At 57.4% G+C, this 23285-nt stretch overlaps 2 protein-coding genes across 3 annotated transcripts in view; both read right to left on the reverse strand.

The window, feature by feature from the left end:
- Window positions 1-870: 870 nt before the first annotated feature.
- C2CD4C (C2 calcium dependent domain containing 4C) lies at window positions 871-5441 on the reverse strand. Its single transcript, XM_010807263.4, has 2 exons — window positions 5094-5441; window positions 871-4503 (listed from the first exon to the last, which is right to left on the reverse strand). The coding sequence occupies exon 2, from the start codon at window positions 4464-4466 to the stop codon at window positions 3204-3206; it is 1263 nt and encodes a 420-aa protein (XP_010805565.1). The 5' UTR covers window positions 4467-4503; window positions 5094-5441; the 3' UTR covers window positions 871-3203.
- Window positions 5442-5523: 82 nt separating this feature from the next.
- SHC2 (SHC adaptor protein 2) overlaps window positions 5524-23285 on the reverse strand; it is a 33880-nt gene continuing 16118 nt past the window's right edge. The window contains exons 3-13 of one of the 2 annotated variants that reach the window (XM_024995090.2): window positions 23029-23089; window positions 22760-22879; window positions 20993-21046; window positions 20811-20862; window positions 20601-20727; window positions 19205-19367; window positions 18576-18633; window positions 15746-15889; window positions 13895-14205; window positions 10939-11072; window positions 5524-5742 (exon numbers count right to left, since the gene is read on the reverse strand). In XM_024995090.2, the coding sequence (XP_024850858.1) occupies window positions 10944-11072; window positions 13895-14205; window positions 15746-15889; window positions 18576-18633; window positions 19205-19367; window positions 20601-20727; window positions 20811-20862; window positions 20993-21046; window positions 22760-22879; window positions 23029-23089 (1219 nt within the window). In that variant the 3' untranslated portion in view covers window positions 5524-5742; window positions 10939-10943. Of the gene's footprint in view, window positions 5743-9033; window positions 9731-10938; window positions 11073-13894; window positions 14206-15745; window positions 15890-18575; window positions 18634-19204; window positions 19368-20600; window positions 20728-20810; window positions 20863-20992; window positions 21047-22759; window positions 22880-23028; window positions 23090-23285 lie in introns of those variants that run through there. The other variant, XM_024995089.2, reaches the window with a different exon arrangement.

The raw sequence follows: 23285 nt of genomic DNA on the forward strand, positions 1-23285 counted from the left end.
CCAGTGTAGGGGGAGACACAACTCAGTCCTGGGGGCTGTCGTGTCCCCTCCTCCTGCCCTGTTCTGGTTTCTTCCCCTGTGATGGGGAGAGAGGCATCCTGGCAGGGCTTTTGCAAGGTTTGCATTGTTGGCAGTATACAACAGGCAGTCAACATATCCCTCTCAGCCCAGGGATTGGAGGCTCCAAGGCGCCTGTTTTCCCTGTAACCCACTCTACCTGGTAGGGCCACCCAGTCCCAACTGGGTGCCATGACCAGAGCAGGGGGGCCAGGATGGATGCTGGTACAGGCTCTGAAGAGGAAGGGGTGACAAGGACACAGAGCAGCACAGGGCCACCCCAGGGCTGGGCTGGGGCCCCATTCTGGAGCAGCCTCACTAACACTATGTATCCTCTGGTCTGTGGCTCAGACGCCCTGTCCTTCCCAACTCTGTCCCCAGCATGATGAAAGGACTCTGTCCTGGTTCCCTGAGCCCTGGCATCCCATCATAAAAACCCAGTGTGGTCCTTGCTTGGGCACAGCTGCCCACCCCTCACCCCCAGAGCAGTCGCTGTGCAGGAAGCACCCAGCCCTGCAAAATGAATCAATGAAGGCACAGCTGGCCTGCTTCCAAGCCCTGGGCCTCAGTTTCCCATCTGTCAAATGGAGCAAATGCAACCCATGCCAGCCACAGCTCCGACACTCCTGAAGGCTGAGCAGTCCTGGGCTGCAGACCTGCTCTGGTCCTCAAGCACTGCCTGCCCCCCAGGGCAAGCACTGCTGGGTCCTCAAGCACTGCTGCGCCTCCCAGGTCAAGGACACCACTTCCCAAGGGGGTGGGGGAAGGTGAGGTCAACACAAGTGGGAAAAGCTGGCGGTTCTTCAAGGGAAAGCAGGGGGAAGGGCTGGGACACTAGGGCCTTCACTGTTAGCTCCCTGGTTCTCCAGCAACCTTGCAGGAGTCCAGAGACCAGGCCAGGCCACAGCTTTCCACATGCTGTCAGTAGGTTCCCTGGGACTGGAGATGGCCTTTCAGGGAGATAAATCTGCAGGCCCTGGAGTTGGGGACAGACAGGACCTCAAATGGCCTATGAGCTGAGATGGGAAGGGAAACACAGCAGAGAGAGGCTTCCTGGAGGAGGTGCCACGTCAACTAGAGTCTGAAAGCAGGTGAGTGGGGGTGGGGCGTGGGGGTAGGAGGCATTCCAGGCAGAGAGAACAAGATGTGGGAAGGCACAGACGTGAATGGCTTGGAGCCTCCCTAGCTGCCCTGTCCCCAAGTGGACAGAGCACAGAAGGGGCAGCCCTGGCATCTCTCTTGCCTGTGGTTGCAGGGAGGGTACGGGTTCACGTCTAGGCTGAGGGTGTGGCCAGACTGTCTCGGGTGGGCAACCAGACGGCTAGTCTCTGCACCTGTGAGGGGGACGTTCATGGCCTCAGGGGGTGAGAGCGCTGCCTGCATGCAGGTGTCCTTATAACAGGGCATGAGGGTCCCTGGGAACATTGCCCTGCTGCAGTCCTGCTTCTGTGCCGCCCCCAGGAGCAGGAGAGCCCCATTGGGTATGAAAGGGTGGGGAGGCCTTTACGGATCTTGAAGGTTTCTGCCACCCTCCCTGGAATTCAAGGCAAAATTCCTCTCTTGTTATTAAACACCAAAGCCAGCAGAGTTCCACCCCCACATCCCCAAAACACCTTTATTGCACTAAAAACAGCATTTATAAACAAACACTTGGGGGAGGATGTCTTCAAGATGTACCCACAGTCAACTTCAAACACAGAGATATCAAACAGTGCGGGGGCCTAGAAAATGAGGGTCCCCAGGGATAAAGCAGGGGGTGGGAGCGGTTGGGGTCAGAGAAGGGGGCGGCAAGTCTGAGCATCTAAGTCCATGCGGGGCTTTCTGTCCACCTTCTCTGCCCACAGGCCTGGCCTGGGTGGTCCCCAGGACCAGAAAGCCTGAGGGGCAGGCGGAGGACAGAGGCCAGAGGGTGCGCAGCTAGGGACCCCAGCGCCAGGGGCCTTCAGTCTCAGGCTCAAGGGCATGAGTATGTCTCACCAGGTGTGCAGAAGGGAATGTGTGCTTCCCCTCCAGCCCCGGCTCCTTCACCCCTCCCCCAGGGTAATTTGGAAACCCAGAGCTGGAGGGGGGGAACAACTTCTGGACTGGGAGGGGGACTCCAGGATCCCCACAAACCGGCCTGGTCCATCGTCACCCAGCAGGCAGCCCAGGAGGCCCTGTTTAAGAGTGTGTCATTTCTGTTTGGCTGAGCCACAAAAATCAGTTGAGGATACACATACTGACAGGACAGTTAAGCCCATGCAGCTGTGTTAGCAGCATGAAAAGCCACAAGCAAGGTCTCCCCAGCTGCCCCTTGTCCCACCCACCCTAGCCAGAACCTATGTACACCAGTGGAGTAAAAGCGGAAGCCGTCTGTTCCTAAACAGCACTTCCTGGGCTGCTGAGGACCATGCTCAGGAGGGGTCGAAGACAGAAAGGAGTAGGGGCCACCAGCTGGTGCTGCTCTCTGGGCACGATCTGAGCTAGCCTTCCAGAGGTTGAAGGCTCTGGACGTCCAGCAGGGCTGCAGGGCCGGATAAGAGAAGGTGATGGAGGGCTGTCCCACTTGAGGGGCAGAGCCATCATTCTCCTCTTCTTCTGGGACTTCCTCCTCAGCTGCCTGTCTTTGCCCGGAAGTGGCTCTCAGACCGGGTGGCATCCTCTGACCGGCTCTCACCTCCGGAGCCTGGGAGGACTGAGGGCTGCCCAGAGACAGCCTAAGGCAGGAGGGGGTCCTCCCACAGCCCCATGGGGCCCCACACTGCCTGGCACCCCTCTCTAGGGGGCGTCCGTCGGGCCTGGGGCAGGAGGACACTCGTGCGGCAGAGAAGACCTGCCTGGTCCTCAGGACCCGCAGTCTCTGGGTCTGTGGTCAGCCTCTGCTACTTCCCAGCCCAGGTTCCAGAACTCCAGAATCAGTGACTGGCTGCGGTGGGGGCATGAAACTTGGGGTATAGAGGGACTCAGCCCGGCAAGCTGGCCCTTTCTTTTCCCCAGCAGCCCTCTCTCAAGTAACCCCTGGAAAAGAACATGACTCAGGACACCCCCAAAAGGGGCCGCAGCAACAGGGCTCACTTGCAGGGTCCGGAAGGGGGCGTGGCCGTGGCCTCCCCTGCAGGACCCGGGAGGGAGCGGGGTCTCCGCGGCCCGAGGGAGGCAGGGGGTCTCTACAAGAAGGGCAGCAGGGAGGTCAGGGGCAGCTCCTTTTCCCCGAGCAGCGTGTCCCGCTTGAGGCTGCTGCCCTTGTTCACCACCTTGATCCTGAGAGCCAGCTTCCGCACGCTGGCCGGACCCAGGCCATCGAAGAAGAAGTCCTCGTTGAACACTGGGTGGCGGCTGTTCTTGACGATGGTGCTGCGCTGCTTTTGCAGCTTGCCCGGCACGAGGCACAGGCCCACACAGCAGTTGATGCTGCGGGCGTCGCACATCCGGTCATAAAGGCCCTCGGCTGCCAGCAGGCGCACGCGCAGGCGGGCCTGGGCCGCCTCGTACTCGGCCAGCAGGTGCACGCTGCCCCGCGGGCCCATGCGCACGGCGTGCTCCGCGCGGGAAGCCGGACCAGACTCCGGGCCGGGCTCCGGGGTGGCCCTGCGGTGCAGGCGGCGCCGGGCCCCGGGGCTGGTGTCCGGCGTGCTGTCATCGGCCGACAGGGAGCCATGGCGGCCCACAGAGTGCTTGAGCTGGCTCACCTTGGCCTGGCTGTCCTGGGCGAAGCCTTTGAGCAGCGACACGGAGCGCGAGAGCAGGGGGGAGCCGAAGGGTGAGGACTCGGCCGAGGACCCCGTGTCGCTCTCCCCGCCGCTGACGCAGCGGCCGGGACTCATGAGGGTGCCGCCGGCCTCCCTGGGCCCCCCGTCCCCCCCGTTGGCCTTGACGCCCCCCCGACGGCGCCGGGTGCCTGGGGAGCCCACCTGGGCCAGAGCCCCGTGCTCGCTGTGGAACAGGGACTCCTTGCGCCGCGTGTGGGGGCTCTCGGCCAGCGTGGCAAAGCCGTAGGACGTCTGGGCCTTGGGCACCGAGGGCAGCGACATCGCCCCCTGGGCCTGGGGGTCGGCGTTGGTGGCAGTCTCCTCGGCCGGCCAGTCCTCCGCACTCTCGATCTGGATCACGTGCCGGGTGGCCGCCTTCAGTAGGCTCTTGCTCTCGGCGGCCAGCTTGGCGGGCAGCCGGGGGCTCCGGGGGGCGCGGCGGGGCGCGGCGGAGGCCAGGTTCTGCTCCGAGGTCGAGGGCCCCAGCTCGGCCTGCGCTTCGGGCTCGGCGGGGCCGGCGGGCAGCTTGGGGGGTATGAAGAAGTCCGGGATCTTGTCTGGCGTGAGCACGTTGCTGTACAGGGGCCCCTTGGCGGCCTTGTCCCCACCCTCGCCCCCCGCAGCTCCATTCTCCCCCGATCCCCGAAACCTCTCCAAGAACCACATGTTGGTTTTCTTCATTGGGGCGCAGTCAGGAGCCAGAAGGGATCTGCGAAGCCTGGGAAGAGAAGCGGGGGTCGGGAGCGGCAGGCCCCCCGGCACCCGGGGGCTGGAAGCAGGGCTTGCGGCACCTGCCTAGGGAGCCCTGTGGGGGCCAGCGAGGTGACGAGGCGCTGCGGCCCAGCACGGGGGCGGGGTGGGCTCGCCCCTCGTCTACCCTCCCGGAAGGAATCGCGCTTAACTTCCAAGCACCGAAGCCGGGCCTGGGAGGTGGGGGCGGCGCTGTCTCCAGGGAAGCCCCCAGGGGACAGCGGCTCCACTCTTGCCCCGACCCCTGTATTGAGGATCTCAAAAGCGCTTTCTAAAGGGGTCCGCTCTTAGTGCACAAAGAAGACACCCCTGGGTGTCCCAGCTCCGCCCCCCCTCAAGCTCCCACCCACCTGTGGCTTCTCCCAGGTTGAGGGTCCGGGTATCCGGGGTGGGGGAAGGGAGAGGAGGTGAGTCTGGGGGCTGAAGGCGCGGCGAGCCGACCCCTCCCCTCCTCTCCACCCTCCCCCCCGCCCCGCGGGACTCGGCCGGGGGCGGGGGTTGGGGTGCGCGTAGGGGGTCCTAGCAGCCCCCGCGGAGCGTGGCGAGACCCGAACTCACCTGCCCGGGGGCGGGGGCCGAAGCTGGCTGGCCCGCGGACACGCCGGGGTCTCGGCGCGAGGGCTGGGGGCGCGGGGACGCGGGCGCAGCCTCGGTCGGGCGGCGGCGGCAGCGCAGTCGGACTCATTCACCGGCGGGAAACCGCCCAGCTGGCCGCCGCGCCGCCGTATTCCTCCTAGTACGGCCGCCTTCCGCCCCCGCCTCGCCCGCCCGGGGACCGTCTGCGCCGTCTGCGCAGCTCCCCCCGCCCCCCGCGGCTCCACACAGGGGAGCCTCGCCGCGACTCGGGGGACTGAGCGGGGAGAGAGGCAGGTGGTCGTTTGGCTGGCGCCCCTGGAAACCCCAGGCTCCTGCCGCAGGTCGTCTGCGGGCCTTTTCCCTGGTGAGCATCTTTCCAGACTTACGATGACGAGTAAAAGAATAGCAGTAATAATAACCGCAGTTGAATTTATTACTGGGCACTTTCTCAGTGCCAGGCTCTTAACATTCTTGCCCCAACTCACTGTCACAAGCACCAGTGGATATGTCCATGACCGTCTCCAGTTTGCAGATGAAGAAGGTGAAGCTGTCCTTCTAGAAATACGGAACTAGCCTCTGACGCTCGGTCCTCTCAGTGCAGCCATCCAAGGAGCCGGCCAGGGTGCTCCTCCTTTATTTCATGGAGAGAGGTTTGTTAAGCACCTACTGGACGCTGGGGAGAGTGCTGTGGCTTGGATGCAGCTGTCAACTTTGTGATGTGTCCCAGGGGGAAGGAGGAGGACAAGAGGACACCAGTACAGAAATACACAGGTAAATAGTAACTGTAGGCTTGATGGTTCCCGTGACAAAATGTAACAGGAAAAATGTGATTTGGGATGAGAGGATAGTCCCCTGGGATGAGAGGATAGTCCCCCATGCATTTCGCAGGTGGGGAAACTGTCAAGGGCAAGACCAGGAGACCCAGGCATGCCAGCCCCAAAACCAGGGGCATCCCTCAGGATCCCACAGGCCACCCTGTGATCTGCCAGCCCCAGCCCCCCTGCTTGCTCACAGCTTCCTCGCTCCCAGTCTCAGTTTCCCCTCTGCAACACAAGGCCAACTGACCAGTTCCCAGTCCAGCAAGATAACCTATCAGGACCGACACACAGCAGGGAATGCCTGGACCTTATTAAATTTTGATATCCCAGGAGCCACCCATGTTCCAGACACGTCCCGATCATCATCGCTGGAGCTGGATGAGGGTTGGTCTGGAGTGGCCACTGGTTCAACAGCACGAGGGGGACAGGGGCAGGCTGAGCTTGAGTTGGGTGGAGCCCCTCCAGCTCTTCCATCTGACCTTGGAGTGAGGTGGGGCTCAGAGTCCCATTGTCCAGATGGGGGAAGTGAGGCTCCCTCAAGAGGCTTTTCTCAACTTTGCTCACCTAACAAACATCCAGCCCGCTACCGTTTGTTCTAGGGGCAGCGCTGGTGTGGCCACATAGGCTGACAAAGTAGGCAGGTACCAATGAATGCATCACCTCACTGCCACCTCCAGGAAGCCTGCCCTGCCTGCCCCACATCACAGCCAGACAGAGCTCACGGAACCCCAGCTTCAGCTTTCATGAGGAGCGCGGTTACTCTGAGAAGTTATTCCATTCATGTACATCGCCCCTGCTGGGCCTGGAGCCCAGGAGGAAAGTGGTGGCCCAGGATGAGTGAGTGCTACAGTGGGAAGAGCAATGCCGAGTACAGTGAGGCACCTTCCTCCACTGTCCGCGCCAGCACAGGGGCCCAGGACAGCAAGCTGACCGGCTCAGGTGTCCTGCTGACAGGCTGACCTGGTACTGTGGTTTCACTCTCCACATGTCCTTGCCACGCTGGGGTAGGGTCTGTCCTCCCAGCTGGGTTGGGGAGGAGGCAGTGAGTTTATTCAGTAGCCCCCACCCCCCACCCAGTGCCTTCTCCCAGCCGTCTCTTGGCCCCATCTTGTCCCCATAGCACAACTCCTACTTGGGACTCTTACCACCTCTGCTTAAAAGGCCCCAGGCAGCTCTCCCTGGCACCAGGCTGCACCCAGCTGTGTCCCCGACTCCACTGCCGTCTGACCTCCCTTCCAACCTCTGGCCATCCTTCTGTCCCTCAAAAAAGCTGTATTCCACACACCTGGGGCCTTTGACACGCCATGCCTTCGGCCCAGATCTCTCCTCCCATTCTGGGCCTCCCTGCTCATCCTCCAGAAACCCCACAAAAAAACCCACTTGGATTTCTAGGGACCCCCAAGTTCCGAGGTGCATTCCTTCCCACAGCTGTCATCATACACTTAGTGGTGACCTGCTGATGAATGGGTTTTGGCAAACTCCACAAGAGTGGGTCTATCTTGGTAATGTTGCATCTCCATTATCCACCAGGGGATATCCACCAGGGGTCTTGGTCAATAAGAGGAAGTCATGAAGGAAGATTAAAAGATAAGAGGATGGGGGTGTGGGTGCATGGACCAATCAGTGGAATGAATGATGAATGGGCGGTTAGAGGGATGGATGTGATGGTTAGGTGGACGGACTGATAAACGATGGATGGAAAAGTGGGTGAGTGAACAGATGGATAGACGGATGAATGAGTAGATGGATGATGGATGGGTGAATGGATGATGGATGGATGGATGGATGGGAGGGTGAATGGATGGATGGAAAAATGGATGATGGATGAATGAATGGGAGAGTGAATGGATGATGGATGAATGGAAGAGTGAATGAATGGATGATGGGTGGATGGATGGATGAATGGGAGTGTGAATGATGGATGGATGGATGGATGAATGGGAGGATGAACGGATGGATGGGTGAGTGGATGGATGGACAGATAGACTGGTAGCTCTGTCTCCAGATCTCTGAAGTAAGAAACAGGGCATCAGAGTCCCCTATCTTGCTCTGCCTTAGGATCGCTTCCACCCTACTTACAGGCAGATCAGAGTGACTTTTACTTCCCCACACCCTTACCAGATCCCCCCAGGCCTGGAGCAGGGCCTGCTGACAGCAAAGAAAGCAAAGCCCCTCCCCAGAACCTGGGCAGAGATGTAACACCAACCAGTGGTGAGACTGGTACCCCCTTGGGAGGGAAGGTTCCATGTTTGTGGGAGGGTTGTGAGGAGGGTCCTGGGGAGAGATGGGGGTCTCCCTGGACAGGAAGACATCATGTGAGGAAAGGTCAGGAGCAGAGAGTCGGAGTGAGCGCAGGAAGCTGGGCATGTGGTAGAAGTAGGTGCTTTCAGGTGGATAAAGGGGCTAGAGTGAGAACTGGGTGCTTCTCAAGAAATGAGGATGAGAACCATTGGGAGACTGAGAAGCCAGACCATCCTTCAGGACAAGTCAGGAACAATTTGGAGAAGAAAACAAGCAGTGTTTTGCCAGATACCTGGAGTATCTCGAGTCCACAGGTTTGTAGCATTCGGGAGATAAATTCAGGTGTTTCCAAAGAGAGGGGTGGATATTTAACAGAGAAGTTGGTGTGTGCTTTCTCTTGGGATAAAATCGAGGGTCCCAAAATGTCAGGGGACTCTGCCCCAACTCTCTCCCCATAGCAGGGGCACACCAGGGCCTGGCTCTCTCCTCCCCAGCCCTGGGGGGCCAAATCTGGTGCTGCCCTGGCTTCCCTGGACCCCAGACCCCCACTTCTAGAGGACCCCCACCCCAAGAGGACCCCCACCTCAAGAGGGCCCCCACCATGAGATGACACCCACCCAGGGAGGGTCCCCACCCTGAGGAGACCCTGACCCCAAAAGGGCCCCCACCCCAAGAGGACCCCAACCCTGAGAGGACCCCTGCTCTGAGATGACACCCACACAGAGAGGACCCCTACCCCGAGAGGACCCCAGCCCCAAGAGGACCCCTGCCTCTAGAGGACCCCCGCCCCAAGATGACATCTACCCAGAGAGGGTCCCCACCCCGAGAGGCCTTGTAGATCACAGGAGGTTTCACGCACCACATGGTCATTCCCACGTTTAATTACAAACAGATTCCAAGCATCCAGTCCAGGCTGACAGCTGGGAGGGAGGGGCCTCACAACAACCCCCTCCCGGGTCAGTGGTCATGGAGCTGACAGATGACCCCATCAGCCCAAGGCTTTCACCCACTTCAACACCCTCATCTGCCCCGGCCTGAGGACCCACAGCGCTTCAATTCTACCCTCAAAAGACAACTATGCTCCGATTTTTCAGGTGGAAGATCTGAGCCCAGCAGAGACGGGAGCCCGTCTGCATGCCAGGGAGCTGGGACCCTTCATTCCCCAGGAGGTGAGCTGATGACCCTCCAGGAAGGAAAATGGTGCCCCCTGGCCTCATCGGGGACCTGGGCCAGGCTCCAAGGCGGATGGCTGCTTTTCGATATATTTTCTTTAAAGGCGAGAAAAGGTTCTGTCTTTGGTACATACATCTTCACTCCAGGTGAAGGTGGCAGCAGGCAGGGGTGAGAGAGAGGGGTCATGCACCCCGTGTCCTGGCCAGGGTAACCCATCCCAGCCCCAGGACCAGCTAGAGAAGGAAGACTCCTGAGACCCAGGTGAAGAAGGAGAGACAGCGGCGGTTCCGGCCTGACCAGGGTCCAGAGAAAGGCTGAGGGGCCCCTAAGGCCACAACAGGAGCATCTGGGGAGCAGGGACAGAAGCCATAGGCTGAGAACCATCACCTGGGGAAGAAAGTGAAGCAGAGGTCAAGGGTCAGCAGAGACAGCAACAGGAGACCTGGATTCAGGTGTCACAGACCTCAGTTACAAGGTAGCAAAGTGACCCAGTGACAAGCCTCAGGTGGAGGGCCAGGGTTCAAGTCCCAGCTCCTCCATGGTCTTGCCCGGTAACCTCTCTGTGCCACTGCTTCTTCCACAAAATGAGAACATTGTTAACAGTGCCTGTTGGGAGTTGCGTGGGAGTTAGTACAGATGTGGGAGGGTCTGAGCATAGGGCCAGGACACAGCAACTTCTGCATAGGCAGTGATTATTACTGCCATCGGTGTTATTTCTCAGGTCACAAACAACTCAGGGTGTAGAAGGCAAACAGGTCAGACCCTGGCACGTGCACATACACAGTCCATGGCACTGCATCATTTCAGGTGATCCGCAGGACCACCTCCATCCCTGGAGCCCTTCCCCAGGCTGGGAACCCTGTCTCTGCCTACAGCTGGGCCTGGCTGGGGGCAGGGAGCAGGCCAGCGCTAACAGAGGGAGGAGGCAGGAAGAGACTGTTGTCATGGGGACGAGAGAGCAGCCCAACCTGGCCCAGAAGGCCTCTCAGCCTTTGGGGAAATTCCACGGCCTGTTTCCCTCCACGAGCTGAGCCCCCAGCTCCCAGCTTCCTGCCCCCTACCCCCGCTCCAGAGCCTGCCTCTGCCTCCTCCCACAGACTGCCCTGGTACCTCGACCCCTCTGCAGTTCAGCTGCCTCTTCCCAGCCTAGACAGGCTCCCATCTCACCCCAGACCCCCCACCAGAGGCCCTAGAACCATGGGACCTGTCTGTCCCTCCCCCACTCAAGACGTCTGAGGCTCCAGAACTGATGACCCAGGTGGACCTTCTCACCCACCTGCCTTGCCTCAAATGCCAGCCCTGCTGGACCCAGCCCTACTGGGCCCACCTCCCAGGTGGCCAAACACTGCCTCTCTGAGGGATTTTTACCACCAGTTAAACACAGAGTTGCCATAAGAATTCAGGAAGTGAGTGCTGATGGGGACAGGGTTTCCTTTGGGGGTGATGGAGTGTTCTGGAATTAGATGGGGAAGGGGGCACAGTTCTGTGAAGAGACCCACTGAGTTGTGCCCTGTAAATGGGTGAAGTGTGCAGCATGTGCACCCATGTCAATTTTTCAAGATGCGAAAAATCTGGCACATTGGGGCCAGACGCACCTGGCTCAGGGCTCCCGCTTGACGACGCCTCGCAAGTGCAGCTCACTCTCAGCGGCTACAATGGGCTGCCCATTCTGCAGGTGGTAGTCGATCAGGTGGCTGATGCTCTCAAAGAGCACGTCCTTCGTCCGCACCTGCGGGGCCAGAGGCCACAGCATCAGCACCACTGGGAGAGCCGGTCGGAGAGGCAAACTCTTGGGCCACCCTAGACCTGCTGACAGGGCACTGAGTTTTCACAATGCCTCCTGTAGCTCATGCACAAGTCTGAAAACCACTGGGTCAAAGACTGCAGCCACAGAACTACAGGTAGACACGTGCTTCAAAGCTCCAGCACCCAGGGGCCGTGGCTTCCTATAGTGGATTGAATGGTTCCCCCTCACCAAAAAAAGATATGTCCACATCTTAACCCCCAAAACCTGTGAAAGGGCCCTTATTTGGGAAAAGCCTCTATGCAGATATGATTAAGATGAGTTCATCCTGAAGGATAAAGAAAATGTGGTATATATATACAAATGGAATACTACTGAATCATGATAAAGAATGAAATAGTGCCAATTGTGGAAACATGGATCATCACACTACGTGGAATGAGACAAATACCACATGTCATTTATATGTGAAATCAAAATATGACACAAAGGAACTTATTTACAAAGCAGAAACAGAGTTACAGATGTATAGCACAGACTTGTGGTTGCCAAGGGGGATCAGGTTGGGGGAGACACAGATTGGGAGTCTGGCATTAGCAGATGCAAACTATCATATACAGGATGGATAAACAAGGTTCTACTGTAGATAGAGCACAGGCAACTGTACTCAATGTCCTAGGATAAACCATAATGGAAAAGAATATTTTTAAAAATGTATATATGGAAACTTCCCTGGCTAAGAACCTGCCTGCCAATATTCAGGAGACATGGGTTCAATCCCTGGTCCAGGAACTAAGATCCCATATGCTGCAGAACATCTAAGGCTGTGTCCCACAACTACTGAAGCCCAGACACCCTAGACTCCATGCTCCACAACAAGAGAAGCCACCACAAGGAGAGGCCTACTCGCCACAACTAGAGAGAGAAAGCCTGCACACACAGTGCAGACCCAGAGCGGTGAAAAAGAAAGAAAAGAAATTCTGGAAAGAAAAAATGCATATATGTGTATAACTGAGTCACTTTTCTGGAGAAGGCAGTGGCACCCTACTCCAGTACTCCTGCTTGGAAAATCCCATGGATGGAGGAGCCTGGTAGGCTGCAGTCCATGGGGTCACTAAGAGTCGGACACGACTGCTCGACTTCACTTTCACTTTTCACTTTCATGCATTGCAGAAGGAAATGGCAACCCACTCCAGTGTTCTTGCCTGGAGAATCCCAGAGACAGGTGGGCTGCCATCTCTGGGGTCGCACAGAGTCGGACACGACTGAAGCGACTTAGCAGCAGCAGAGTCACTTTTCTGGTCAGCAGAAATTAACAGAACATTGTAAATCCACTATACTTCAGTTAAAAATTAATTTTAGAAAAAGAGTAAAAAAGGATGAGTTCATCTTGAATTACTCAGGTGACCTCAAATCCAGTGACCTATGTCCTTATAAGAAAAGAAGGACTGGGACAACACAGAGACACAGAGAGAAGCCAAGAGAAGCCCTGAGAAGCCAAAGGCACTGGGGTGATGAGTCCACAAGCCAGAGAACAAGAATTTCCAGCAACGAGGAGAAGCTGGTGGGGGCCCTGAACCAGATCCTTCCTCAGAGCCACAAAAGGAACCAGCCCAGCCAGCACCTGGATGTCAGAAGTCCAGCCTCCAGAACTGGGACAGAACAAATCTCTGTAGTTTGAAGCTGCCCAGCTGCTGGTGGTCACTGGGAAGGCAGCCCTAGGAAACAAACACACCTCAGAAATCTTGTGGACACAGATCCAAAACTCAGAACCACCAAATCTAAACACCACCTGCATCTTAGAATGCTGAGAAAATCTCAGCAGACCCGGATGCAACACAGACCCCCCTGGGAGGCTAACGCCACTTCAGACAGGGGACACAGCAGTGAGCAGTGTGATTAGGTATGAAGGAGGAGGTGGAGAAGGGAACTGACAGAACACTGGAGCCTGGAGCCACCTGGGGCCTGGAGCCGTGGTCCCACCTGGGCCAGGCTGCACAGTAGCCACTGGAGTGTGCCCTGTTCAGGGCACAGAGCACACACAGCCCCCAGGGTGGTGCGGAGGATTCAGCTAGATGACATAAATTGTTGCTGTTGTTCAGTCTCTAAGTAGTGTCAGACTCTTTGTGACCCCATGGACTGCAGCACTCCTGTCCTTCACTATCTCCCAAAGCTAGCTCAAACTTATGTCCATTGAGTCAGTGATGCCATCCAACCATCTCATCTTCTATCGTCCCTTCCTCCTCTTGTCCTCAATCTTTCCCAGCATCAGGATCTTTTCCAGTGAGTCAGCCTTGTATTTATCACTCAAAGACATCACTGTTTGTAAGATGCATTAGTGATGATAGAATGTGGGGGAAAAGTACATCTTACAGTTGATGAAATATGGTACTTTGTAAGCCCTGAAAGGCCTTGAGATTGGAAAAGATTCTCTAATCCCTCCAAATGCTTTATAGACTGGGAAATCCTTTGTGAAAGCTAAAATTCCTCTAAAACTGGAAAATACTTTGTAATTTTGAAGTATGTAGTAAAGGGAAACAGGATCTGTAAATATAAAGGGCTCTGTAATCTGAAAAATGCTTTATTAAACCTAAAGGGTGTTTAGAATGTGGGTGCCCTGGATCTTGGACAGAGGAGACAGGCCCGGCCCTTCTGGCAGACGCGACACCCCGGTAAGTCCCCTCCCCACCCCCACCACACGCAGCCTCCAGCCCCGCCCCACACCAGGCCCCTGCGGGTCTATCTCTGCACTCTTTCCCCCGCATCCTCAGCACCTGCCCCCACCCCGCCCCCAGCGCCCACCTTACCACGCCCTCAGGGTCCACCAGCAGCAGGTGCTTGGGCTGCCCCCCGTGCATGCCGGTGAGGACGTACTGCCCAGGATTGGTGACGCTGTCCCGCACGAGGAAGTCCCCGTCCGCCCGAAGCAGTTTTTCCGCCGCCCGACGGCTCATCTGGCCATGGTACCAGGGCTCCTGACGCAGCTGCTCCTCCGTGGGGGCGATGGGGGCCCGGCGGGTCGGGGGACTGGGCCACTGATCCTCCACGGGAAGGGGGGCTGCCACCGAGCCAGCCGCCACAGAGCACTCATGCAGCCTCAGGGCATCCTCGAAGGGTCCTGCGGGGGCGGGGGGGCGGGGGGGCGGGGGGGGGGTGGGGACAGTGTAGGCGGGAGGGGCCTGGGCTACGGGGACCTGCTCCTTCACCCCTTACTGGTCCTGTTAGTAACTCAGTATATTCTCTTGGATTTTCTAAGCATATCCAAAGATATTTCTTTTTTTTCCAATGTGCACACCTATTTCTTTTTTCTTGTCTTGTTACACTGGCTTCCTTCCCAATGTTTATTATGCCTCTTGTTTCATCATCTCGTTCTGACTGCACTGGCCAGGACCTCCACTACACGTGCCACCTCTTTGGTAGGCAACAGGTGTCCCTTTCTTTTCCAAACTCTAATGGAAAAGCTCCTGATGGTTTGTACAAGTTCCCTATGGATCCCAGCAGGCACCAGTGTCGCCCTCCCTGAGACGGTACCACGTAGCTCAGACACTCTGGAGTGCGCAGTGACAGCCCTGATCCCTGCCCTGGTGTGTCTGCGCTTGCTTTGCAACCCGCCTTTCTTCACTTCTGGTCCCTTGGGAATCCCTCCTCCCTAACTTCTCCAGCGATGTTGACCCAGCCTCCAGCTCCTAAGACATGTGACTAGTCCTGGCCAATCAGCATACGCCTCTCACACTCCTAGCCTAGTGATTGGCTGGGGGAGGTGAGACCATGACCCAAGGAGGGCAAATCTGAGGCAGCCCCAGGACTTCTAATGGGAGCCTGGCAACAAGCATCCCTTTTCGTACTAGGGTTGCTGGACCACCTGGCTGGGCGCCCAAGCGGACAGCCTGCCTCAGGAGCTCACACCTGGTACACCTCCTTTCCCATCTGAGACTTCTCTGAGGAGCCAGTGGGGCCACAGCAGGGGTTCATGTCACTGCCTAGCATGTCATCAGGCGGTGGGGGAGCGGAGCTTTGCAAACTTTGTGAAAGAAGGGATTTCCGGCTGGCTTGGGAGTTCCTCAAAGACCTCACCTGGGGAGGTGTGCTGGGAGTAGGAGACGACCCTGCCTGGGCCAGCACGGAGCCAACACGTCCAAAGTGCTCATGCAAAAGGATGGAGTTTGATGTTGTGGGAAAGAAGGAGGGTGTTCTGGACACAAACCTCCTCCATCCGATCAAGCCCTCCCTCAGGCTGGGGGAGGGGCTTCACCATCTGCTAGATGTGGATCAGGCCTCCCTTTTCAGGCGGGATTTCTGGCAACAAGCCAGAAGGGGCTTGAGCCTCCTCTCTCGGATCATGGATCACATGAAGAGGGAGCTTAAACTCACTCATCAGACTGAGACCCAGAAACAGGGAGCTAGGCACGTCCACCCTGCAGACTGAGTCCCATAGAGAAGAGCCCACGGCTTCCCCATCACATTCTTCCAGGATACGAACTAGCCCCTCCCGTCAAACTGGGGACCCCATGGAGGGGAATCTGGGTTACCCTCAGGAAACCGTAAGGTCTCACAGAGGAGGGAGTCCCAAGGGAAGCATAGTACACAGCCCATCCCCCACCAGACCACAGGTTGCTCGGGCGTGGCCCCACCCCACAAGCCGGCCTGCCCCCACTTACGCATGTCGAACAGATCCTTCTTGGGACTGTCCTCAGGCTGCAGGGACTCAGGGCCGTCCAGACCCTGCGTGTTGACATACAGATGGTCCTCGTAGTCTCGGGGGCCCCGGGCGTCCGCCTGCACATAGCCATCCCCGGGCTGGGCTGGGATTGGGGAGTCAGAAGGGTGTGAGTTCAGAGGAGCACAAGGTCACGCGGGGAAGCTCTGGGGAGAGGTCCAAGAGGGGCGCCCCGCCCACACCTGTGTCCCTCCAGGAAGCCTGCCCTTTAGCGCAGCAAGGTCAGGAGTGAAAAACCCCATGAGAGCCCAGCTTTGGGGCTGTGAGAGGCGCAGAGGTCTACCAGAGCCCCCTACACACACACACAGCCAGGCCTGCTAGTCTACCAGGCAGGAAGGTGGCCCAGGGACCAGAGCTTCCCAGTTTCAAGAGAAGGCAGAAACCCCGATGTTTATGTTAAATCTCCACATTTAAAAAGTAACAGCAATAAGACTCTGCTCTCCCTGTAATTATGTTATCAAGTGAGGCACAGTCGGGTCATTCATTTGCTTGTGTTCTATTTTAGAGTTTCCTTTCTGTTCTTTTCTAATTTTGTTTTGAATGTGTGAAGCATTTAAATGGTTCAAAAGCTGCAATTTCGTGAAACTGGTATCATTGAGTGAGTCTCTTCTGGGGTCCCTCAGTGTTCTGTGCGGATTCTACTGAGTCCTCCCCAGTTTGCCTCTGCCCAGCTTCAAGGCCTCACCCATGGTGTGTTATCAGACTGTTGGACTCGTGCTGACCTGATAGGTGAAAAATGGCATCCAGGGGGACTTTAATTTCCATTTCTCTTATTTTGAGCAAGGTTGAGCATCTTTTCCTAGGTTCCATGGACATTTGTATATTTTTCCCTAGATCTATCCGTCCATTTCTAAACATCTCCATTTTTAATCCTTGGCAGGGAAATGATGATCTTTTAGTACACTGTGGCCAAATCCAACCCAAGGGCCTGAAGCTACAATCTCTGCTTTGTACCAGTTAAATCCTTAACCCTCATAGGCAACTGGGCTCACATACAGCTCTACCCTCTGTGGGCATGACAGGTGAGTAACCTTTCAGTGCTTCAGTCTCCTCCTCTGCTGAATGGGGAGAACAGGAGTAGCTTCTTCACAAGTAGGGGTGAAGACCAAAACCTCTGGCAGAAGTTATGATTCAATAAAATTGCTAACACCATTACATCCCTGGGTGGTTGATGGGGGCAAAGGGGCCTTGGCCCAGCCTTCCCAGTCTGCACAGAGGAGGTGCAGATTCTCCCAGCTTTGTACAGTCACGGTGGGATGAGAAAAAAGAAATCTCAGTTGCAGGGGTCCAGAGAGTGAAAATTCCTGGACATTGGAGTTGGGGCACTGATGTATTGGTAGGAGTTCTTGGTCAGAGACTTGGGAAAACGTGATATGAAGCAATAACTTCATGTGCAAAAGCTCAGGGGTAGGAAATGCTAATGAGCTTGGGGGTCAGGTGTGAGTAGCCCGTGTCCCAGAGAAATAGCTGACCACGGCCAGATGATGGCTGGGCATCTACTTGGCACCCAGTGCCACATGTGTTCTTTAACCACAGGTGCTGGGAGCAGTAGGGTTCTGATGCTCATCAGTGAAATGCCCAGATTGTTTGGGAAAATCTTTTTTTTAAAAAAAAGCCCAACACAGATGTCAGCATGGCTGTAAGGAAACAGGCAGCCACGGCAGGGCTGGTGGGCAAACAAACTGCCAAACCACGTCAGGGAGCCATCTGGCAGCTTCCCCTACTGTGACGGAGGTGTGCATGCTGTCTACAGCTCAGCATCTGTGGGAGGGACACATGAGGGGAGCCAAGGGGGCATCTGCGCTGATCAAGAGGGGACCACGTGGACAAGCAACTGCAGGGACAGGGGACTGGCACGTGGCCATTCAGAAGATCCCACTGAAGCAGCCAGAGCCCCTGAGAGACTGTGGGTACTCACAGCCTGTCCTTATTTCTTTGGGGGGTCCATTCACATAAGTGCTGAAAAGAGACACACAGGTGCCAGGGGGTAAGCTCAAGACCTCCGAGCTGGGGGCTAAGGGTATTTTAGCCTCCTCTGTCTTTTTAAATGTCGTATAACAGGATAAAATGCTCACGGGCTGAAAACTCAACCATTTTGTTAAAACCTTATGGTACCTGGTGGGCAGCTCTGTGATTTCCATCACATGGATCAGTGGCTGCTGTCCTGGGCACAGACTCTACTGAGACCCTGAACACAGCTGAGTGGTGGACAACTGGGGCACTGCTGTCCTGGCAGAGCCCTAGAAAGTACCCAGATGTCTGTGGGTGAGGGGGGTCCTTCACGTGGTGGGGACTACACTGTGGTGAAAAAGGAGGGGGGCAGCTGCCTAGCACTGGTGCAGGGGTGAGTCCAAGATGGGCTTTTACCTGGGAAAGCCAGGTAGAGGGATAGAGAGCACACTACTGTCCAAAACTGTGAAAGTGACGTATGTCTGAACTGACTTGAACATGCATGAAAATTCTAGAAAAACCAGGGAAACTACTACCAGTGGTTACCTGATCAGGGAGGTGGATAAAGCAAATAGGGGCAGGAGACTGACTTCTCGGTGGATGCCTTTTTATATGTTGGTGCTTTGAACCACTAACTGCAGTGTCTCTGTCCAACATGCAAGAAAACTGGTCACACAGACAAAAAGCAGATGCTGTCAAATCTCTAAGAGCCCAGGGAGTGACACGATCTCACAGGCCAGATGGAGTGACCCAAAGAGGGGAAGCGATGTGAGGGACAGTGGGGACTCAGGGACACTGGAGCAGAGTGTGCTGGACGGTACCTGAGGGGCCTACATCCCACTGCAGGCCGCGGGCATCTCTTCGAGCAGGAGAGGCTCCCTGAAAAAGAGAGCAAGGGTCCCCCTGCAGTGTGCAGGCCCAGACCCCCAGTCGCCCACCCCAACACTCCTGTAAGTCAGATTCCAAGCTCAGCTCTGTACCCATCCCTCCCTCCTGGGCCTCAATCTACCCACAAGCCCCCACCTGCTTCTGCTGTAGCTGCATCCCCCAGCCCAACTTGGAAGGCCTGCCCCCAGCACATGCTGTTCCTTACACCTGGAGGCCCTTCCCTACACTGCTCTCTGGGGCAACTCCTATTGACCCATTAGGGCCCAGCCCAAGTTCTGCCCTGGGGACATCCTCCTGACAGGGACAGTCAGTCCCCCATGGACATTCTGGTCACCCTCCTCAGAAGCCCTGATTCAGTCACGGCTGTGGTCATCGTATCGTGTCTGAGATGGGAACCTTGTCTGGTGTGTCTGGCTCAGCAGACCTGGACAGTTTAGGGAGGAAGGAGCAGGGAGCAGGAGAGACCCTCCTCTAGGATCACAGAGGCGGGAAGCAGAAGGAAGAGCTAGGGGTTGAGCCCCAGCTCTTGGGCCCCCCTCCCCAGAGGTGTGCTGAAGCTGACCTGGCCAAGGGCACCGAGGACCCCCAGGGCACAGGGCTGTGTAAGGGCGAGCCTGGAGTCCACCAGCCCTCCTGGGGGCGGCTCCTTCCCAGGGAGGCTGTTGTAGTAGTTGTGTTCCACCTCCTCTTCATCCCCCCAGGCCGAGTCCTCCATCCCGGTCAGCCTGCAGACACATAGCCAGCAAGAGCACGGGCCCCAGCACAAGTTGTGGGGGGACAGACGGCGCCGAGGCCCCCAGACTGAGTTGTGCACCATAGGGGACAAGCCTGACCCAGGGATCCTGACCCCTCCTCTATCTTCTGGGAGGGCAGTGGCGCCAGGAGCCATTGCTGATGGAGGAACTAGGTGTCCCTTTCTGTCCACCAACAGGGGCTCTACACACGTCTCAATGGTTTGGCTAAACTGAGAGGGGCCTCCACCCATCCCAGCCACCTCAGCCCCACCGCGCAGTCAGGGCATGACATCAGGCTTGCACCCTGAACCCGGAAGCCTTAGGGTGATGACACCATCAGCGTTTAAAATGCCCTCACCCACTGGCCATGGATGGTGCCTTCGAAATGTGTGCTACAGATGCTTATCCAGGCGAGTTGGCTCCTAAGAGCAAACGGGGGAAGCCACAGCCTGCCCCTCAGTCAGGGGTGAACAGCAGGTCTCAGGGGGGCTCCCAGAGGAGGGCTTTGCAGCCAGGAGAGGGGAGGGTGTTGAGGTGGCCCCAGGTAAAAACCAGCACTCATTCATGTACTAGGGGCACATGATCCTGTGTGAAGGCCAAGGGGCAAGCTCAGCTGTACACTGCTGTCTCTCATCTGTGCATATGGGACTCTGTTAACATGTCCATTCATTCACTCGCTACTCTAACCAGTTCCCATCTGTTTAGATATTTAAATAGCCTATCACAGGCCACTGCCTGAATTTGCCAGCCAGGAGCTCAGGATGGCTTCTACCCTGTTAAGCCACGGAACTGTCAGATGGTTAAGAGAACATCAGAAGAACTGCATCTGACACGTGAAAGTCAGATGGAATTCAGATGTTTGTGTCCATAAATAAAGATTGGCTGGCAGGCGGCCCACCGACTGCTCACACGTCCTTCTTGGCTGCCTTCCCGCTACCATGGCAGAGGCAGGCAGGCAGCCTGGCCCTTTGCAGAAGTGCCAGCCGCCCCCATGCAGACTAAGGATGACAGCAATGACAGTCACTGCCTGCCGATCGGCTCCCTGAGTCCTCTCCTCTGCTAGGACTGGAGATGTTGTTATCCTGGCATCCTCATGGTTGAGCAGTAGGCCATGGAGGTTGGGGGGCACAGAGCAGGGAGGGGGCAAGGATCCAACCCCAGGGAAGGGGAGGGGCAGGACCAGCAGGGGTGCTGGGGAATGGGGATAGAGGGACAGGCCAGTACCTTTCCGGGGGGACGACGACCCTGGGGGGGCTGTGCAGGTACTGTTTGAAGCGTAGCTCGAAGGCTTGGCCCACGGTGCTGATGACGCTCTGGGCAAGGCCCTCACAGCACTCCAGGATGTGACAGGCTGGGGGTCGTCAGGCAGCATCAGCGGGGTCTCGACTGGCTGCGGATCCAGCCCGCGGCCCCACCCGCCCCCACTGGCCTCACCTCTCTGGTTGATGGGGTCCTTGGCCACGTAGGCCACATAATCCGCCATGTCCTGGGGAGAGAGGGCAGCAGACACAGGAGTCCCAGCAACGTGGGGGTGGGACTGATGTGCATGGGCAGGGCATCTCAGGGCTTTTGGTGACAGGGGCTGGAAGTCCACCACCACCCATCTGGGACCTTACCGTGTCACCACCGGACGCGAAGGAGATGGACTGCATGTGATGATTGGCGATGATCTGGCCAGAGAGAGACCACCAGTCACGGAGCTGCCGTTTCAGTTGGGGGAGGAGAGAGGGGCTTGGGCCAGTCACTAGAACAGGGCCACAGTGGGGACCAGAAGGACAAGGGCATGGAAGTGGAGATGTCCCCTCGACGGAATGCCAGGATGACCGAAAGCCCTGCTGGATGGGGAGCCCTGAAGCCAGGGCAGGATGCAGAGACCCACAGTCACACGCCCACATACACGGGAAGACAAACCTGCCCCAACTGGTGGACATGTGCACACACGGGCACAGACATCCAATACAGATACACACAAAGGTACATGGGCTAAAAGCCTCACACAAACCACACCCTGCACACACACACACACACCTTCATTTACAGACACACACCTTCATTTACAGACACACACACACAAATTCCCCACTCCAGCTGTTCAGAGACACAACCACTCACACACTCACACACACTCCAGCCCACCTTCACACCTTGATGCATCACACGTTGGCCCTCACACCCTCCCACACAGACACCCAGGCACAGCATATGCACACCCAGACACTCACCACTCTCACATTCAGACACATGCCCCATGCCACCATGGAGGCACTGAGGAGACAAAAGCAGGACCCACTGGAGGCTCCTGACTCTGCACTGTCAACCCAGGCAGCCTCACCTGTGTGCTCACTTGCATCCATTTGCAACTTCATTTGCAACATCTGCTAATCAGTGTGCTCATTTGCATGAGTGTGCTGAGTTGCGTATTTGCATGTTTGTTTGTGTTGATGTGCTCACTTGCGTGCTCAATTAGCATCTATTCGCCACCACCCACTGCTGCCCTAAGTGGTCATGTCCATCCAAGACCCAATAAGCACCAGAGACGCCCAAGCAGGGTTCTCTTAGGGTCCCCCATGATTCACTCAACCTGTCACCCCTCGGGGATACTCAGGGCTCCCCCTAACCGGCCCCTGCCCAGGGAGGCCCCCACTGGCATCCTGCTCAGGGTTAGCCCAGTGTGTTCCAGATAGAGTCCATGCAGAGGCGGACAGGGAGGTGAACGTGCTGGCAGCTCCCCGCCCCACGGCTTCCTCCCCAGGGGCAGTCTGAGCCCCCTCCCTGGGGCCCTGGCTTCAGCTCATCTCCTCCACGCTTCCCACGCTCACACCAGACCACAAATCACAGCACTTCCTGCTCCACACTTCTGAGGAGGATAGCAGTGCTGTCTGGAAAAATCCCAGTTCCTCACCAGGATCCTTGCTAACCTCTCAGGCTCTATCTCATCAGGTGACCTCTGCTCAATGTCCTCTCACCTCTCCACTCAGCGCCAGCATCACCACCTCCAAGAAGCCCTCCGTGATGCCCCTGCTAGGTCACAGTGCCCTGTGCATGCTCACAACCCATGCCCAGCATCACAATCCTCCTCAGAATTCATAGTTATTCCCTCCTTTCTGCAATTTTATTTTGGTTGCTTGTTTCCACCAGAAGATTCCAAGCCTCAGTCTCGCCTCCTCAGCAATGCAGACAATGGGGCCGAGACCTTCTTTGGGAGGCCGTCCTAGGAGCTGTGGAGTGAGGAGCAGCTCCCCTGGCCCCGCCCACTCGTCGCCCCGGTGTCACCACAGACCCTCAGCCAGGCCCTACTTGGGGCTGGGGAGGCCTGAGGGCGGGGCTGGAGGAGGCTGAGGGCGGGGCTAGAGAAGGCAGAGGGCGGGGCAGGCAGCGCTCACCTGGCGCGTGGCGGGCACGGAGAGGTTGAGGCCATCGATGGAGATGCTGACCGCAATGCTCATGCCCGCGAAGCGCAGGTTGCTCTTGCCCAAGATTGAGGCCAGGGCCTTGTTGGGGGCCTGGGGGGGCAGACGGCACAGGGGTTGAAGAGGGCAGCCTGGCCTTCAAGAAGGTGGGACCACACTGGAACTCCAGCTGGGGCAGGTCCTGGGATGGTCAGGCGTCTCCCCCCTCACTTCCACCCGGGAACCACAGGCCCCTCACCCACCTTCTTCTTCCAGGAGCCCCGGACGCCAGGCACCGCCTCATGGAGCCGGTTGATGGCTTCCCTGTGTGGGCGGAGGGGGAGGGGGCTTAGAGAGCTTGGAGGAGAGCGGGCAGGAGCTCAGAGGAGGGTAAAGGCTCAGAGAAGGCAATGGGCTAAGGAAGGGGTGCGGTGCATCCTGAGGGGGGAGGGGCTCAGCGGACAGAGGGATGCTGGGGCAACTGGTGGCCTAGACGGGGACTCCCAGGCTGCCAGAAGCC

Source organism: Bos taurus, chromosome 7 (genome assembly GCF_002263795.3).
Source record: "Bos taurus isolate L1 Dominette 01449 registration number 42190680 breed Hereford chromosome 7, ARS-UCD2.0, whole genome shotgun sequence".
Classification (NCBI taxonomy): domain Eukaryota; kingdom Metazoa; phylum Chordata; class Mammalia; order Artiodactyla; family Bovidae; genus Bos; species Bos taurus.

What these genes read in the sequence shown, in the direction of transcription:
- C2CD4C (XM_010807263.4), bottom strand. Translation starts at nt 4,466, where the DNA reads ATGAAGAAAACCAACATGTGGTTCTTGGAGAGGTTTCGGGGATCGGGG.